The sequence below is a fragment of the Amblyomma americanum genome, chromosome 1 (assembly GCF_052857255.1).
Source record: "Amblyomma americanum isolate KBUSLIRL-KWMA chromosome 1, ASM5285725v1, whole genome shotgun sequence".
NCBI lineage: Eukaryota > Metazoa > Arthropoda > Arachnida > Ixodida > Ixodidae > Amblyomma > Amblyomma americanum.
In genome coordinates, this window is record NC_135497.1 from 313,876,746 (window position 1) to 313,896,819 (window position 20,074).

A 20,074-nucleotide genomic window follows, 5' to 3' on the forward strand; every position below is an offset into this window, starting at 1 on the left:
ACTATAATGGCGATTAATAAAATTGAACCACTTGAACATCGGAGAAGAAAGCTTAGGTTAGAACTTATTTATCCCTTATTACATAACAAATTGGGTTTGGATCCCTCATCATACTTAATGCCGGCACCAACCACACATTCGTCAACACCATCCCAGCTTTCTAACCCCTATATTCGCTAGAACAGACACAAGTTTTCGTTCTTTCCACGCACAATAACAGACTGGAATCAACTAATTGTCATGATGAGTTTTAACCAATTATTACTATACTGTCTTGCATTTTTTGCAGTTATATTGACTTATTCGCCCACCCTGCTTGGACTCAGTGTCCGCAGTATTTTGTAAATAAATAAATAAAAAATAAGGGCACTGAAAATGTAGATAGCAACCATGTTGCTGTACATAAATCTCATTCTAGTGTACTGTAGAAAAACTGCACCACAACTATACATTCTGACCACCTCTTCAGACACAGTGAATACATCAAGCTGCTCTGCAACATGTTTTGGCATTATCGGCGGGGCACGCTGGTCTTTGATACCAAACTAAAAAAATCGATTTTATAAAAATGACATTTGTGGAAAATACAGCTATTATTTTCCAACTGTACCAAAGTTTTCCTTAGGGAAATCAGTGATATTATAATATTAAATCCAGATCACTGTGTTACCTAAATTTATGCAAGCACAGATAATTTAATGGCATGAAAATTTTAGACATCTGGCTGTCTTAGTACAGTAATCCCTCGTTATAATGAAATCACTTTACTCGAAATATCGCTTTATTCGAAATTTCTTACGGTCCTGACCCAAACGCATGCATTTTAAGTCGCTTTGCTCGAAGTGCACGAAGATCTTGACCCGGTTAGAGCGAAGTGGCGAGCGGAGGTATCGCTGCCGCAGCGGCGCGGCGGCGACCCTTTTGCGCATGCAGTGACAAATTAATACCGCCGACAAATTAGTCTCAGGCAGGCACAGAACAGGTCACAAAAGTACCAAACCTATGACCGATGACCTGCCTAGTAATGGGTACAAAGCGAGTGCCGAGTGCCCCCAGCTGTTTACAGTGGATGCGAACGGAAGCGTGCCCGAATCGGTTGCAGTCTCATCGCTGGTGTCCCCCATGATAGAATCCAAACGAAAATAAAATTTTCATGATGCTTTGCGATGCCAGAAAACCGTGGTGTCTTGGATGCCGAAAAGTGGCCAAAAGACTGCGGGCAGACTTGCGCCGTAGCATTCCAAGAGGTGCGCTCGGTGAGCAAAATTTTACCGCTCCAAAGAACATTTCTAGCACTGAAACGTGCCAAAAAGCACAAAAGAAGTGTCCCTCTCATTATGAGCCCATTCACGCTTCCGAGTCGCAAGTGAAACGAGCTTTCGGCAACGAACAGAGCTGCTCCCTGGCTGCTGTAGTCGTTGCTAAGCCTAACCGTTTCACATCGGCCAAAGCAGATGAAACTCTCGGAATCGCGCGAACAACATCATTTCCGAGAGTTTTCGCTTCAAACGAGAAGGCGACCCAAAGGTCGCGCTTGCAAGCATGAACAACGCTTTTGTTGAGCTGTTGCCTGGTCACAAGCAACTGCTGGTCGCACGCCCTTTGCCGTGTTCGACGCGAGGAGCTACGTTAACAAATCGGGAAGATGACTTTGGGGAAGCCGGTCTAGAAATTTGCTTCACGCTCGTCATAATCGGCCTTCCTCGCAATAAACACTGACCCTAGCTTCGTTGCACCTTTGACGGCGCAAGTTGACCGATAAAGCCTTAACTCCATGTACGCGACAACTCACGCGAACGCGACGGCGTGAAGGGACGAGCGACGCCGTCGCGTGAAGCATTTGTGCCGAATCGCTAGTCTCGTCGCTCGGATCTGCACCAACAGAAAATTTCGCTCGTCACCCAGAAGTCCCCCACGCGATTGGCCAATCAGAGCCCCACACAGCCGTTTCCGATTTGTCCATGGTTTGTCACAGGCACATCTCACGAAGCCCTACCAGCGCGTCGTCTTGGTCATCGCCACCGTTGAGAAAATATTTCGTTTTGTAGCTGTGAGGCAGACCCGCATGATTTAAATAACGAAAAGAATCTACTTGTTGGTTATGGAGGGCTAACAGCATTTGGAGCGGGCCACACGAGCGGGCGTACTGCAGGGAGAGATGCGTGTCGAGCCGTGGGTACCGGTGCTCGATCCACCGTGCCGCTGCGCTCCAACTGTACATACGTGCACAAAAACACTCGCGGCGCGCATTCTCATTGGTATATTATAGTTTGCTCACTTACAATCAGATTGCGGTGACAGTTTATGGGAGTGTTTTTACTAAGCCGGAGTGCGCAGGCACCGAACGAAGGCACACCTCCCCTGTGAATCCGTGATGTGACTTCGTTTCCGCAAGCACGCCGGCTCGGTTATCTCCACTGCCAAAGAGGAAATATTCATTTTGCCCTGACTATAGACTATAAGACACACTCACAAAATTTTAAGAGAGAGAACAGGTTACGGGCGTGTTTATTAAGCTTGTGCGCGCAAGCACGTAGTCCGCTGTGCGCGTCGCCTGCTTCCTTCGCTTGCATGGAGGTTGGCCACTAAGCGACGGAGCGACGTCGCCGCGCCGCCTCGTCGCGTCGCTCTCTTTTTCACGTACATGGAGCCCATGCTTAACTCGCCGAAAACACGAAAATTCCGAGCGTCGGCAGCGGCGAGTAGGCTGTCAACATGACGGGTCAACGCAACCACAGTGTTTCCCCGGCGATTTTCTTGAGCCGGTCATGCTTGATTCGCACCACCCGACTAGACAAACGGTCTAAATGCATGTTAGGGTCATTGAATTGTGTTCCTAGACATCTGTCAACGACGTGGACGCGACGCTGCGTGAACACTGACACTCGAACCGTAGAATTAGCACAGTGTCGTCGACAACGGTGCACCGAAAAACTCACTTGCAAACTTCACAGCTGTACACCTCGGGAGAAAAAACTGGCCATAATCATGCGAAGCCCCTACCGCAAAAACGTTCAGTTTTCACTATCGCGCTGTGTACCTACAACGAGCGGCTAATCGTTTTTTGAGCACAACAAACACAATCTCAGACTCGAGCCACAGCATTTCCGTGACCCTTCCCCCGCATGAAAGCGGCCAAGGTTGATTGCATGGGCAGCCACCGCGGCCTCGTGCAGTGCTTGGCCAGATTAGAGCAGGGGTTGCACGCGCCTGGTAAGAACTTGAAACAGCCAAAGCTCACTGCCTTTTTTTGCACCTGAATAATGTTTTGCTTCACTGAATACATTGTATTTTGACTTCCTCGCCGTTGCGGCACAAGTAAAGCTCGACTGCTTTAGATTTTCTCGAGTGGTCGCTTATATCGATTTACTGCTTATAACAAAATTTTTTCGCCGTCCCGCTGACTACGTTATAACGAGGGGATTACTGCATGTCGATATCTCAACATCTAGGACAGATAGAGATAAGGGAAGCTGAAGGCACAGTGTGTGCAATAATCGAAGCACAACTGTTTAATCACGCTTCAAAAATTTATTATTTTGCAAAGTTTATCGATGCATTATATTGACACCTTGAATGTTGATATTCCATGTGCAGTAAAATTACTAATGAAGGTAAAATGCTTAAACAGTTTTGATTATTGCACTTTTTACTCGCCATACTCACAGCCATGGATTAAAAATTATTTTTATAGACCAGTTTCTTTTTGCACCAAGGTACTAATGAATGACTAATTAAAATTAATTATCTTATGAACTAATTTGTGAAAAGGTAATTTAAGAGTTAAAATCAGTATAAAAAACTAAGCAAGGTGCAAGACCAGTGTCCCCCTTTAATCATGACATCCTGGAAAACCTCGAACATTTGTGTGTCATGCAGCCTGCACACAGCTACCAAAGTTTTTGTGCATCACGGATCACACTGGAGCTGGTTCAGCCGCATTAACTCGGACCAATTTGGATCCCTGAGCACTGTTCGGCATCATACAAAGTGGACTTTAATAGGTACCCTACTGGATTGCTCTTGAGAGACTCAAGCTGGCCTCTTTTGCCAACCACGCTGTTTTGTTTCATCTCCCTCCACGTCTCTCGACTGCGAAAAAAGCATCTCGCCATGTTCACTGGTGCCAGTCCCTTCCTCTTACTGGTCACCCAGTAGCAGCAGTACCTTTCTGCCTCTGGTCCGGTAATGGCATGGCTGTCAACCGAACAGTGAAGGAACACAATTTGACACGAGCCACATGACATGGAGTTCAGGCTCTGCGATTGCCATGCTGATTAGAATAAACCTGGTTTTGAGTTCTAAAAGACGCCTGGCACAGGTCCTGCTTACATCTGTTCTCAACAGCGTCAAAAGCCATGAATAGTATCACAAAAGAACAAAGCTGCTGCAGAAAATCTACAATGTCATCATGTGGCTCATAACACTTGGGATCAGACTCCACTTGAAAATTATAATTCCGGCTGTAACTTGCATCCTTTGCAATTCCTAGTGTTTAGGAGAACTTCCGAACTACACTCTTTGGAAATACCACTGCTGACATTGGCTGAACAAGGCAAACAGACAAAAAAGGGGTTTGCACCATTTTGAAGTGTGCTCTCTGCAAGAAAATGCAAGAACTTGCTATATAGACAAGATAAAAACACCTGATTGTAGCCCCTTTAAACTAAAACAGTGGTGTCATACCTCATTGCAAGTAAAGCTGGCTGCAGAAACGATATCTCAACGAATCAATCACGATGCCTCTCTCACCATGGCACGAAGTTCAGGATTGCCGACAATGCCCACAGCTGTCTTAAAATCCTTGAGGAGCTCGTCCAGGCGTTGGATGCACCGAACGATAATACCTTCCTGCACAACCGTCAGCTGCATGATGTGTGCGAAGTGCTGCATTGTAAGCATAAAAAAGGGTGCTACAATCAAAAGTTTGTAGCAACGAATATCCCCAGTTGCATCTTGTTTGCTTAGAACCTTTGAACTTAAGTCTTCAAGAGCAGCACATTAAACACATAAAAAAAGTGACAGGACGGTTACCGCAAGACATTGAGTGACAGCTGTTAAGGTATTGATATTTTACAACATGTTGAGGTAGAGGATGCGAGAGCAACTTCATATCTGTACAGTTCAAGAACGCTCTTTTATAGTTTTCCACACATACTCGCTACTCATCTAGCTCCCCTCTCTGGTCCGTCGCTATAGGCGCGCGACTCTACCATCCACTCTCCTCATGTGGCACATTTTACAGCTGCTGCCGCAGATGGACCATGCTAGGTTCCTCCACTCTGGCCATACTCTCCCTCCTCCTTCCATGGTAATCACCCTTCCGATGGTTCCCATGGTAACCATACTCCGATTATGCATTTCTATGCTCTCACCATACCCTCCTTCTATGGTAACCCTTCTCCTTTTAATACTAGTGCAACTACCATCCAGGTGGTTCCCGTAGCAGCCACCCTCTGGTTTCACTTTACACTTTCCCCATACCTTCCTCCTTCCATGGTAACCACCCTTCAAGTGGTTCCTATAGTAACCCCTTCCAGTAAAGCTTTCCTATGCTCTCGCCTTATCCTCCTACTTCCACAAAAACCATCTTCTGGTAGGCGGTTCCTCCGCTCTTGCCACATCCTCCTTCTCCCACACCAACTACCTACCTGGCGGTTCCTGTAATAATCACCGTACGGTTATGCCTTCCTTCACTCTCATCATACAGTCCTCCTTCCACAGTAACTACCCTCCGGTAGGTTCCTGCGGTAACCACCAACCGCTTGCACCTTCTTACGCTTTCGCCATACCCTCCTCGTTCCACGGTAACCATCTTACAGTTGGTGATTCCTCTAACCTCGCAATACCTTTGGTTACAGTGGTAACCGCCCACTGGTTATGCATTTCTCCACTCAAGTTATACCACCCTCCTTCCAAGGTAACATCCTCTGAGTGGTTTGCATGGCAACACACCCGTCGGTTATACCGACTACTACAGCTACTATGACACGAAATCCAGGAACGGGTGCTTAACAGCTGTCACTGAAAAAAACAAAAACTTCCGCATGCTTTCCACATAAAATCTCAACCAAGGGCAAAAAGAAATTGAAATTGATGAATTTTTATGGCGCAAGGGCAGGCAGCTTTGGACAAAGAGCGCCATGACACAAGGTAATTTTCATTGCACAATGTGGGGTCAAAGACCCATTTCCCAAGCATTTCAAACTAAATATGCCGAGCACCAGGCAGGGGAAACTTTTATCCATTGTATCATCAGTGGGTGCCCGGTGGCACTGGGGATCCAACCCCGCACCTCCTGCATGCGGTGCAGATGCTCAAACCACTAGGCCACCGCTTTTGGTGCAAAGGGAAAGAAGAGTGAAACTTTTCCAAGGTTGCTATTATCTGAATTAACATTGATTATTAAAGGTACACAATAAACAACATGTTAGAAAGAAGAGTGCAAACGGAATGAGTGCTTCACCACATTTGTGTGCAAAAAAACTGGCAAATATGCACGACTAACCGACTTGTAAGTCTATCCCCTGAAAGACAGACATGAAAATACAGTAGAACTTAGATGATCAATTCCTAGCTGTTACTTTATCCTGGTATGTTATTTTTAAAATTCTACCGAACTACGGCAAACATACATGGCTCTGGCGCACAGCCCACACGCTCTCATGCACTATATTCCCACTTGATACATCACTGTTCCTAGGTATCCCTGCATCTTATGCTGCATTTTTGATGAAGCAATGAATTTAGCAGCAGAAGAAAACTGTAGCCAAACGAACAAAAATCGTGCGCAAAACAGTCTTCAAAATTATGGGCACAAATCTCCTAGTTGCTTGACATAAATGAAAGATTGGGCAGAAATCGTGAGGACAGAGAAAACAACCCGATGTGAACTTGCTTCACGAGATGACAAAACCGAATGTTTTTGTCCCTTCTACCAGTGATGGGGGAGGGTGTTTACTGTGTTCCACTGTTATTTCACTGTCTCGAGACAAGTTTAAATAAAGAAACAAAGCGATACATCAATGACCAACTATGTGAGCAAAACGAGGAAAACGAAGAAGTAGGCCAGAAATGCTGCAATTAGCCATCTCAAAATCCAATGCAGAGATCATAAATTCCACATACTTTCAATAAATGAATTGTAGTAGCCATGACCAAGACTGCCTTACTAAGGGATTGCACAAGCATTAATAGTGTTGGCAGGCAGGCCAGAATGAAAACAAGCAAACGTGCATCAAATTCAAAAGTTTCTTTGTTCGGGCACACTTATGCCCTCAAGCAGAAATTAGCTCAGTGGCAGCGGTAGCAGTAAGTGCACCATTGCTGGCAGGGTTACTTTATAGAAACGAAAAGATCCTCCACTGACGACGTATGATGACACTGCATCCCCTACAATGACACTACACCCAATACAATCACACCTCACACAAAGATATCTTCAATAACAAAGTGCCGCAACTTTGAGATGATGCTGCCACCTTCCCGCATGGCCCGTCTCTTGGTCTTGTCTTGCCAGGTGTCACTGCCCTAGGAAATTGACTCTGTTTTCATCTCGTGTCAAGTACTGCAGCACTAGTCAACGTAGCAAATTGGTTACATCATGGTGAACCACAGCAGCATCTTCGTTATATAGAGTACACAAATACAAACGCTTCAATGGGAACGGCATTAGGTAATTAGGAACCTTTGTAACATCGAGGAATTCGCTACATGGAGGTTAATTACATCCAGGTTTAACTGTATTAAATGCCATTCAAAAACACTGCGAGGTTTGACAAGTTCAAATGAGCAGAAAAACGATTTTTAAATGCTAATTTGAGAACTTACTTGGAACAACAAAAGTGCGGTCGAATCAGATAGAAAATGCCATTCTCAAACTATTCAACATTTCGACTATTTACACAGCCCAATTTGAATGACAGAGCTTGCAGTATAGCACATGCAAACTGCATGCAGTAACAATGCAAAGCCAACCTGCCCATTTGTAAGCACTTCCTCAGAGGTGGTGGCGAAATCTTGAACCCAGCGCCTACCAACAGGTGTTGTTAGCTCACTCTGCAGTGTTCAGTTTACGCACCACATGATTACCACACTGCACACTACAGCAAAGCTCCAACTGATGGGTGCTTTGCTGCCTGCAGAAATTGTGAGTGTATTGCAATGCATGAAGTTTTCTTGGCATTTCACACTGCTGCATTCTCCTGGCACTTAAATTTCTCACATGAAAAAAAAATAACAGAATCATGCTTTACTTTCTTTTTATACACTAACACATCCTCCAATAGGAAAGCTCACAAACTACAGCAATTTTTGAAAATTAGTGTATGTGGTTTTGGTACTGTATGGTACTGTAGATAAACTGCTAAATAAAAGCGATTTTACAGACTTTCCAAAGCTAGGCCTGAATTAAACAATGCTGGTGTTCAATACAGTGAAAGCTCGTTAATTCGACACTCATTAATCTGGAAAACCAGACAGTTGAAACTGCCGGCTCAGTCTCAGCCAATGCCTCTGTAATACAGTGGCTTCAGATGCTCACTGATTCAGATGCCACAGGTCTCGCACCGGTTAATTTGAATGGGCTTCCTGGGTGGCTGTGTTCAGGTACGACCAGCGCGGCTATAGATCTTCGAAATAGTCCTACTCAAACCTTGAGTTCCATGCTGCAGAGTCACTTGCGCACCCCTCGCATGTGCATGACGGCAGGCGTGACAACAAACGAACAGCCCATCTCCATGTACAATACGACCGCTTAGTTTCAGTTCCGCTTTTCTGAGCTTCACGCCAGCCCACAGCAACAGCGGCTCGACCATCCAGCATCAGCCAGCCCACCTAACCCAGCTGAGCACCATTTCAAATGCTGATTAGCACGCTGATGGCGTTTTCTTTCCTTCTTATTTTTACTCGCTGCTTCGGCACCACTGTGCCATTTCCTTCGCTTCCGTACGCGCGGTTCCGTTCTTTCACTCCACCGAAACTGCGCAGTCATCACATGCCATTCGCAGTTTGTGCGGCAAAGCCTCCTCACACGCAACATTGCTACTTATGATGGGTGTGATGCAGTAGTAGTGGAGTTCCACCACATCACACCGTGAAGGATGCAGGAGGTCTTTATGAGTTTGGAGCAGTTCTGCTTCAATCCTTCGACAGCATGACACAATAAAGCATTGATGGAAATATGAAAAACAGTCATTGCTGCACTGTTTTTATTTCAAAATCAGGTACCCATTGCATAGCATTTCATGAAATAAATTTACTACGATGCAAGCAGTTCCTGACATTTTTTCAGGGTCATTCAACAATTCAAGCTTTCATATAATTCAAAGATTTTTTCCTCTCCCTTGAATTCAAATTAATGAGCCTTTGCTGTATACCATATAATGGCAAGTGGTCACTTTGCAATTCAAAGAAACAGATCTTACAGAAAGTACCCACCATGCCCTTAGCCCAGTGGTAGACCACATTGTACAGACCAAAGCTGAATTGCTCTAAAAACTGTTCCGAAGGTTCATCAAAGCCACTTTCACGCTGCACATGCCCAATCTTCAGGGCAACCTCTACAAATTTTTCTATTGCCGGAAAAGAAAACGAGAGACTGAATTTACAAAAAAAGCAATACTTTTGCAAAAACAAAATGCAAGTAGGTCATGCAAGTAACAAAGAATTTGTCCAATAATGCATCAAGGCTACTACTACAATATCATTATAGTGTGTCACACAAGACAATTTTCTGCATAAAGTTAATTGGCAAAGGACAGAACAACCTCGGTCTGGTTGTAAAAGCTCTAGCAATTCAGGGCTTGATGAAATTGCTTGATACCACATGAAGATTCACAAAAAGGAAAGGCAAGAATGTCACACATCATTAAACGTACTGAAAACAAACCTGCCACAAGAAGCAACCTTTAGCATCCATATGACAATGCACTAAAATGTCAAAACAGACTGTTAACTTGGCACCTCGGATGCTCTCATATTCGTTGTTGTGCACTACAATTAAAACTGTAACTATTTCTTGCTTTGATAACTTTTTATCACTGACAGAGAATGAATTTATATAATTTTGTTTTAATAGGCAAAGTTCTTTAGTTTTGTAATGCACCATGCCACCAATTTTTTTAGCGAATGAATGCAAACACATGCAGAATTCTATTGTGTTCAAAGTTGCTTACAACAATGCAAGTTTTCCAAAAAGTTCTGTCATGGATGTACTATAAAGCACGTCTGAGAAGCGTGGCACATCGGTCCACAGATCCTCAGCAGCATTTGTCACAAGTACAATAACTGAGTTTCTCTCAACTTGTGAGCTCAAGTTCACCATCAAATTTGTTCGCTTTGACTTTGCATGACTATCTGCCATTACCACCACACAACAGTGACACACACAATCTACTCTCCCACTGTAAATTCCAGTCCACCGTTGTGAAATAGGTACAGGAATGGCTACCTGTTTCGGTTTCTCAGTAAGTTGGTGCTAACAGTGAGAAGTGCATGACAAATGCAGGTGCAACCAACAATACATACTAAGAGAGCCCCACCAAGCCAGCACAGAGGGCCTGAATCAAGCCACTGCATTCCTGTCCCCTCTGTGCTTTCCCAACTGAGGGGCAGAATTTTGCCTTTGAACACACTCAAGTGTTCACACTAGCTGATAGTACCTTTTCTCAGAGAACTGTCTTAGCCTACTGAAAACAGCAGCAGCAATCCACTCTGCTCTACTGATTCGGCTTCAAGCAATACGAAAGTGAAGCATATGACTGTGCATGCAGAAAGAACTGCCAGCAGGGGTGTATGAATGAAATATTTTATTGGAAATAATAAAAATTGGTTGCAATTTAAGCAAAATATCTTTAAATACAAATACAGGTAGTTTAAACTAAAAACAAATTTTTTCACAAGACATAGCTATGCAAAAAAATGTATTTAACATAAATTTATTTCAGTTTCCATCAGCAGATTTATCATACCATAAGGCCTACCAGGTATTTAAATCACGCGCAAAATGTGATGTGGCACTCAAGAAAGCAAAGAAGGCTAGGCTCACCAACGAAGACATAGGTTTCAATGGCAATGACCACGACAATGGCTCAGCACCTGTATAAGTCAATGAACATCTTTGTCCCGCGCTTAAACGGCTGCTTGGTCGGGCCAGCAAGAGGAAAACAGAACATAAATGGAAACCAGTGTGGTCGTTCAATGGCAAAGTATTTGCGAAGCAGACAGAAACCTCTAAGATAATACAGATTGCGGGAGAACACAACCTTCCAAAGATAAACTTACTTTTAAAAAGCGCATTCGCCGCTCAGTATGGACTATCAAGCGTTTGCTCTATCTGAATCCGTTTTCCCTCCCCTTTTTGACGAGCACATCTGTCCTACATTTGAACACCCGCTCGGCAATGAACAAAGATGACGCTATCAATAGCCTTTTAAACAAGTTTAGCTTTAAATTTAATACAATTATGTTGACTGAAACATGCTATGACAAGGGCTGCAATACCCTTAACCTGTATGGGTACAGAGGTTTCTTTGTTAACCGTACAGATAGAAGAGGTGGTGGTACTGCAATCTATACTGATGCGTCTGAAAATTATGATATTTTGCCTGAATATGCCAAAGTGACGACTGTTGACTATGAAATGTTGGTGTTACAAAGCAAGGATGAAATCCTATCTGTTGTATACCGCCCTCCCAGTGGCAACTTGTCGTGCTTTCTGGAGTTTTTGGAAGAATTTTTGGAATATGTCTCTGAAACCAAAATGCAACTAAGGTGTTCTGGAGATTTTAACGTTGATATTTTAGAAGACAGCAACACATTTTTCGATTTCACCACAAATCCTCAACTGGTTTTACCAACATTATTCCTACAGCCACTCGCGTCACATTGTCAAGTACATCGGCACTCGATCTAATTATCACCAACATGGAAACAAACAACCATCCACTGTGCCGGCACAATTCCATGTGATGTAAGCGACCACTGCTCTGTATTTATGTTCTATTCCAAGTACGCAAACGGCAGTAACGTGAAAGTTCGCGATTCTTTCTCCTTTCAGTGCATTACACCTGATGCAATGGAATCGTTTAAAAATGAAATAAGTACTTGTGACTGGTCTTTTATTTGAAAAAACATGCGTTGTTGAGGCATATTTTGGTTTTATTGAAACATTTGTGGGCTGATACGGACATTTCCTTTTTAAAACAGGCACTTGGTCAAAGAAAATAAAATGCCCTGGATCACGCGATGACACATGAGAATGATAACGCATAAAAACCGCTTGTACCATTGCTTCCTGTGCATGCGTTACCCAGAGTCTTTTCAGGAATTCAAAAAGACGCGAAATAAACGCCGAGATCAAACGGGCAAAGCATGTGTATTATCATCACCTATTTGCAGATACATTGACACGTGTACTTACCTTTATCGGGCGACCACGTTTCGCCGCCTAACAAGTGTTATCGCACAGCGCGGGACGTGCATGTATCCGAAGTTTCTGGCAAGTCATCGATGCTTCTATTCGCTGTCTGTTGGAGCCGAACTTTATGTTATCTGATTTCATCGCCTGACGCGAATGGTGTAGAACTTTATGGAAGGCACACGGGTCCCAACGATTAGTCTGGAACATTCGACGACTGCTATATAACAGCCGACGCGCTTAACCCACGGATCAGTTTTTCGACGATCGCCGACCGTGTTCGCCGCTACCGTTGTGGCTGTAAGTGTAGCCCCTTTTGTGGGCACAGGTTCGCCCAATAAAAGTTAGTTTTGTCTTTCACAGTATTGCTACTGTGTTCTGCAACGTCACCACCACGTGACATCTGGTGGAGGTGCTTTTTTTTTTTTGTTCATGTACCGGACGCCCCCGACAAGCCGTGATCCAAGCCCGGACCGCAAAGAGAACACCAACGTAGTCCCGGACAATCGAGCAAGCCGCCGCCTTCAACAGCTGCCCCCGGAGCACGGACTTCTACCTAAGAAGACCAAGAAGATTGTGGCCAAGGCAACCCCAATGGCAGCCCCAGCGTCCCCCATCGTGCTGCAGCAGCCCAGGGAACCACCGATGTTCTGCTGTTCCACATTTGAGCACCCGGAAAGCTGGCTGGAAACATATGACGGGTCGCTACGTTTAACAGCTGGGCAAGCGACGACAAGCTGCGACATGTCTATTTCGCATTGGAGGACGCCGCCAGGACGTGGTTCGAGAATCGAGAAGCCACCTTGACGACGTGGGACCTGTTCCGAAGCAGCTTCCTGCAAACATTTACAAGGGCCCGGGGAAAAAGCAAGCCCAAGCTCGCTTTTTTAACATGCAGAATTAATTAACATGCAGAAAACCAAAGCAATGTTCAACAGTCTAGCAAGGGAACAGTAGTTCACAATTGGCAGCGAGGAGCTGGAAGAGGTGAAGGAATACGTTTACTTGGGGCAGGTATTGACAGCTGATCCGGATCATGAGAGGGAAATAACTACAAGGCTAAGAATGGGGTGGAGTGCATATGGCAGGTTCTCTCAGATCATGAATGGAAGTTTGCCAATATTCCTCGAGAAAAAAGTGTACAACAGCTGTATCTTACCGGTACTCACCTACGGGGCAGAAACGTGGAGGCTAATGAAAAGGGTTCAGCTTAAGTTAAGGACAACACAGCGAGCCATGGAAAGAACAATGATAGGCGTAACGTTAAGATACCGGAAGCGGGCAGAGTGGGTGAGAAGAACAAACACATGATAATGACATCCTCAATCAAGAGGAACAGATGGGCTTCGGCAGGGCATGTAATGCGAAGGCAAGATAACCACTGGTCCTTAAGGGTATCGGAGTGGATTCCAAAAGAATGCAAGCATAGCAGGGGGCGGCAAAAGGTTAGTTGGGCGGATGACATTAGGAAGTTTGCAGCATAGGGTGGGCGCAGCTGGCAAAGGACAGGAGTAATTGGAAAGACATGGGAGAGGCCTTTGCCCTGCAGTGGGTGTAGTCAGGCTGATAGTGATGACGATGATTACGATGCCCAAGGTGGTTACTGAATGTTGTCATGACACATTCTAAGCTGCTGTTGTCATATGAGTCATTCCATGCCAAACACACCAGAGTTTATGTTCAACTTTCCTCCTTTTTTTCAAAAAAATTTATGGCTCTTTGTCGTACTGTTGAGAGAAATTTCTCTCAATATTTTTGGCAACAAAAATTGTCCGCTTATATGACAGCACATTGAATTTTCCAGACAACTGCAAAACATTTACAAAAACTTTTTCTGAACAATGTAGAAGCTTTAAACTTTGGTTTCAGCTAAGAATAAACTGCCAGCAGAACGGTCCGAAACCGGTTCCACCGCCATTTCCACCTTGCTAGTGCGAGGTGCTCAGGACAGTCCGGTGAACAATATGGCAGCACCCAGGGAGCCCTCATTGCAAAGGTCTATTCAGACTTAGAATTCCACAGTGGGGTGGTCCAAGTAAAAATACAAAATGCAGCTTATTGCATAGATAATATAACTAATCACACTCAGCGATTTTCACTGGTTTTTTTTAGGCGAGAAAAAATTTTTGAAGTTGAATGTCATCCCTGCCAGTGATTGTTGTCCTGTAATATCTCTGTGCTACACAAGGCAGCAGCGCTGCTGAAAATCCTAATCTGCGATGTACTCACACGTTCCGTTCAAGCCCCCATACCCTGATCGTAGCCAGCATCAGCGCTTCTCACGTGCTGTTCACAGGAATAGTGGTGCACGGTGTCAAGTTATCCGGGCATCCGGCGCAGCACATGTAGGACCATGTATTGCCACCCGAGGTTCCGCTTTGCCTTCTCTAATGCCCTCGCTACCCTAGCCTGGAGCCAACACATTTCACTGAGCTCCAGAAATATGTAACAGCAGTTATTCGCCTGAGACAGCAGATGCAATACAGCCCTTATCCCCAATACAAAATAAGGCAATTTGCCGTATCAGTGCAGCATCCAGCGCAGTCAGGCACTGGGGTGTGTTCTTCTACATAATATTAAAGGATACAAGTCAAGATGGCAGCGGCAAACACCCCTCAAAGGAGGCCCTCCAGCCAATTGTGTCGACAGATTGTCATGACATCGCAGTTAATCCCATCTCATGAAGGCACTTGCCAGTCCCCTGTGATTTCATGCAATGCTCGTGGTCAACTATTTATGGCAATGTAGCAGAGGCTAGGCCGAAAAGAGAAGGAGATGGTCCTTTGTCCTTGAGCCATGGCGAGTGGGCTTCTCAGCACTAGTGACCCAGCACCCTCTATCCAACTTCCTCCTTCACCCCTCTGCACCCCCGAGTCCAAACAACGAACAACCCACTACCCACAGCACAGGAACGTTTCCTTTTCTTTCCTGCCTAGCCTCTACTGCTTTGCAAGCGTGAAGTCATGAGAACAGGCCGGTGCCAATCGGCTGGAGGGACTGCTCTGTGGGGCATTCGCAATTGCCTTCTTGACTTGTATGAGACTATAGTTAAGGTGTTAATAATAAATTTGCTCATGCCACAGGTTCAGCCATTGTTAACATCTTAAAGTCGCCCGAGTAAAAGTGAGAGATAATACGATGACCATCATGAGTTAATAGATCGTATTCCAGAAAGTTTATTGCAAGCTTTTTTTTTTGCTATGAAATAATAAATTTAAAGTCCACTTTCTGAAACAACATACTATTAGTCGACATCTACAGATATGCATGGAAGTAGCAAGAAGGCTGGTTATTGCGACGACTCCCAAGGCATGCAAAACAACTTTTCTTCACAGTCAAACTAAGCAGCGCATGACAGTCAAAGAGCTACCTCACAGTGTGCCTAGACAGCTTTGGTGCCAACACTTCTCTTTACTGCACCAAGTTTACTCAAGTGATGCAATTAAGCTGACACACTGCTAGTGATGGCAACTGAAGTGATGGCCCATACACGTTTTATTGCCAAAACAGAGCCTGCGGAGCGTACTTATCTGTTAACTGCTGCAGAGCACTTACCACGAGAACTGGCACCTCGGAAAATAAATTCTTAGCTGTAAGCTGAGCGAGTGAGTAATTCTGATAAAAGGAGCTGGCACGAAGGCCTATTTATGGGAAAGGATGGCCAAGAGATTACATTTGACAGGTCAATGCCTACCTTGCAGTGTGGGTCAGGCCCAAGCATGGTTACTTGGTGTAGTCCGTTCATGGTATGCGGTGATGTGTCTTGAGGTGCTATTTCCTGACTTTGTGGTAGCCAGGGCAGTCCCCCAGCATGTGTTCTACTAAAAGGCGGGCACCCGTGTTACACTTTGTACACGCGACTGTTGTTGCTTAATCATCGCAGTCTTTCTCCAGGTTGCCATTCTCGTGCGTGAGAAGCTCTTGGCATGTGGCTTTCTTAGGGTACGGCAATCATGCCAGTAGTGAGTGCATGTCCTGTGCGAGCCTTGTGCTCCACAAGGAAGCTGAAGGGATTGTGATTAGCTAAACTCTGCACCGCGAGGGCAAACTGCAAGCTATACAGGCCAAAAAACAAGACCAGATTTGCTATATGAATGTGTGAACATGGCACCTGCATTCAATAGTGGTACACAACCCTATGGGACAAGACCAAGCACATATACTACGACTGAGCTCGAATGTTTACTTCATCAGGAAGGAAGCAACTTGATTCTTCAGCCCTCCGGGGAGGGGGCACTTGGAAAGCAGAGTACAAAATGGCCAATGCTTGCCTATTAGTAACTAGCGAGAGCATGCCACGCAGTGCAGTGGCATTACAGGACAACAATCACTGGTGGTGACGCCATTCAACTTCAAAAATTTTTTCTCGTCTGAAACAAAAAAGGCTCCAATAAAAATCACTAAGTGCAATTAGAGTTTTATTAGCTCTGCAAGGTGCCACATTTTGTATTTTTACTTGCACCATCTTACTATAGAATTTAAGGCTGAATACGTGGCAAATCGCTCTTTTTGCCACTGGAATTTTTTCTTTTTCAACGTTTTTGCCAAGTATACATGTCCCACACAGCCAATGTAACATTTTAGATTGCTCACGAATGTCACATACAATTTTTGAAAAAATTGTAAGCATGATACTTTCTGGCCTAAACTGAAGAACTGAAAAGTACATAAAAGTTTTCCGCCCGCAGTTTATTCTTCACTGATACCAAAGTGTAATGCTCCTACATTCTTCAGGAAAAATGCTGAGCATAGAACAAATTTTTGCAAAATTTTTACTGAGAGCTGGTTTTACACCCATCTGGAAAATTCAAAAAGCTGTCACATGAGCAGAACATATTTTTTCCAGAAATACGGAAGGAAATTACTTTCGATAGAGCAACAAAGAGCCATGAATTTTCTAGAAGAAATCAGAAAAGGTTGAGTGCAAACTCTGGTGTGTTTGGTGTGGAACGACCCATGTGCGACCCAAGGGCCAACCTGTTCGTTCTTCCTTTCGTGAAGCCAACCTCCTCGTCCCCTACGCTGGCATCCCGAGCCTTGCGAATGACGTCAGCTGCCAAACCTTCGCAAAAGGCATTCCATCCGTCCTTCATTCTGACTCACAGGTGAAGGGCGGGTGTAGCCAATGCGCTGTACCATATGCTTCTTGCACGCACACTTTCAGTCGCGCCTTTCGTATTCGCATATTCATTCAGGACCCACAAAAACAAGGTGTTTAGTTTCTTGTCCCAGTTCATGTATGATTCAGCATGTTCTGTGCATTGTGCCATGTCGTACAGCCTTCCCCTCGTTTGCACACTTGGCCGCTCCTCACAAACACTGCTCCTCGCTTGTCATTCTAGTTTACACCACTGCTGTCCTGGTTTTCCTTGGCCCGAACTTAGGAACAGAGAAAAGACACAAACACACAGAAGTAACACATAAACACAGAGAAGTGCCCACGCGCACAGACTTGCTTTCCAAGAAAATGCCAGACGGTTCCTGGGTCCGCGCTTTGCCGTGCGTTTTGAAGAAAAGGAACTCCTGCCCCTCTGGTCGTAAAATTGTGAAAAGGCCTCACGTAAACGAACATACAGGCACAAAAAGGACACTCACTAACTAGGGGTGACACTGAAGAAAACATATATATGAAAGGATGCTCTCACTAACATGTTGAGGTAGTCGAGCTGATCGGTCTCTCGATCGTTCAGTGTGTAAAGAAAATGCCTCATTAATGTTTAGTCGTTGGTTGTGCACACTGCGACTGGAGTCAAACCATGATTTGGTACAAATTTCCAAAAGATTATGCCTTCAGCGATATCTACAAGCCAAAAAACAACAATTTGGGCCAGGAAAAACAAATAAGAAAAAGCCCAAAGAAATACCACAAGGCACCCCCCCCCCCCTCTGCCCTAGAACTATCCTGAGCTTATTTGAGCAACGAAACTTCAGGACAGCATAAAAAACAAAACATACAAGCAGATACAACAATTTAAAGAAAATATCAATCTTTGGCCAGTTTTTTTTAAATTTCAAAGCTGCATGACCCCTTTACGTCGTCATGAAGCATTGTAAAGTGGCAAAGTATCACCTTACTAGCAGAGTGACACCAGAGGTTGCTATCAGAGGGGCACATCAGAGTGCAACAAGACGGCTCATGAGATGCATGAGTGGTAGCTTGGCCTAAAACCTGAGCGGAGCAACTCTTCCATGCTCTGCTGCTGCAGTGGCTCAGTGGTTATTGTGCTTGGCTGCTGACCCAAAAGATGCGGGTTTGATCCTGGCTGCAGCGGTTACATTTCGACGGAGGCAAAATGCTAGAGGCCCGTGTGCTGTGCGATGTCAGTGCACGTTAAAGAACACCAGGTAGTCAAAACTATCCAGAGCCCTCTACTACGGCGTCTCTCATAGCCTGTTGCTTTGGGAAGTTAAACCCCATAAACCAATCTACCATCTTCCATGCTCCTTCCAACCCCCAAAGACGAAGCGTTGAGGAATGCTGCAGTAAACGCAGCACGCTCTTGATGAGAAATAGCCTGCTTAGCCCTCGTGCATCACTTTAAAAGAGCACTGCAAGCCCCGTGATGAGCCCGAACACTATTGCAAACCTAAGCCACGAAATTGAACCTACGCTACAAGAGGCAGCACACTGGACATGCTACGAGATGCAGCTGCTTGGCCTGTTCCAAGGCTTTCGTTTCTGTTGTCTGCTTTTTTCGTGACACCTGTGGCATAAAATATACAGTTTCTAGGTTCTCACAGATGGAGTGTGTGTAGGATGAACGTGGTCGTGGAAAAACAGTGTACAAAGACCACAGCTTCATGTATTTCACCACCTTCCACAGAGGCCATTCCATCCCCGCAGCTTTTATTGTAGAAATCGAAAGCAGGAGCACTGACGCCCATTCACTTTCATCACCGGTGTGTTCATAACTGCCTGTCAAGTGCATTGTGGCACAATGCAGTAACATGCTGCATGGTGCTGCATGTCATATTGCGATCCATGAATGCACAGCACCTTCTCTCGCTTAGCATCAGCCCATTTCTCTTATACACGGCGTATCATTGCCATGTGAATGCTTTTGCCGCATGCTGGCAGTCGATTTCACGAGGAAAGCACAAGTTAGCTGACGTCGCATGTGGGTCATTCCATGACAAACGCCCCAGACGTTTCGTTCGACCATCTCCAATTTGCTCAAAAAAATTCATAGAAACTTATCGTATTGTGCGTAATGAAAACCTGAAATATTTTTGCCGAAAAAAATTTATTCGTGAGGTGAGGGCAGTTGCAATATTTAGAAAAGGCTAGAAATCAGGCACTGCTGAATAATTAATAACAACTTCAAATTTTTAAAAAATACTTCAAAAATTTTTTCATTCACATTTGCACAGATTGTCTTTCGATATAATTTAGAGCATGCAGCTTTACACGGCAAAAATATTTTTAAAAATCGAAAATGTATGAAAATGTACCATTTTTGTCGTCTTTGTTTTAAATATCAGCTTGCTCTCGGAAATTTGGAAATAGCTGTTTTGTTCCCCTAGATGTCTAGTACCTATAATAAATGTTAGAGGTGATGAAACTGCATACACCGAAGTAAAAAACTACTAAAGTAGCAAAAAGTGCGTTTTGAGCGAAAAACACTTGTTAATTTCACCCTGAGCTGGCCCAAGTAA

At 44.6% G+C, this 20,074-nt stretch overlaps 1 protein-coding gene across 1 annotated transcript in view; it reads right to left on the reverse strand.

The window, feature by feature from the left end:
- Positions 1-4,495: 4,495 nt before the first annotated feature.
- Positions 4,496-20,074, reverse strand: part of LOC144120251 (superkiller complex protein 2-like) — a 52,029-nt gene continuing 36,450 nt past the window's right edge. The window contains exons 6-7 of the mRNA XM_077652653.1: positions 4,753-4,887; positions 4,496-4,546 (exon numbers count right to left, since the gene is read on the reverse strand). Of these exons, the coding sequence (XP_077508779.1) occupies positions 4,496-4,546; positions 4,753-4,887 (186 nt within the window). The remainder of the gene's footprint in view (positions 4,547-4,752; positions 4,888-20,074) is intronic.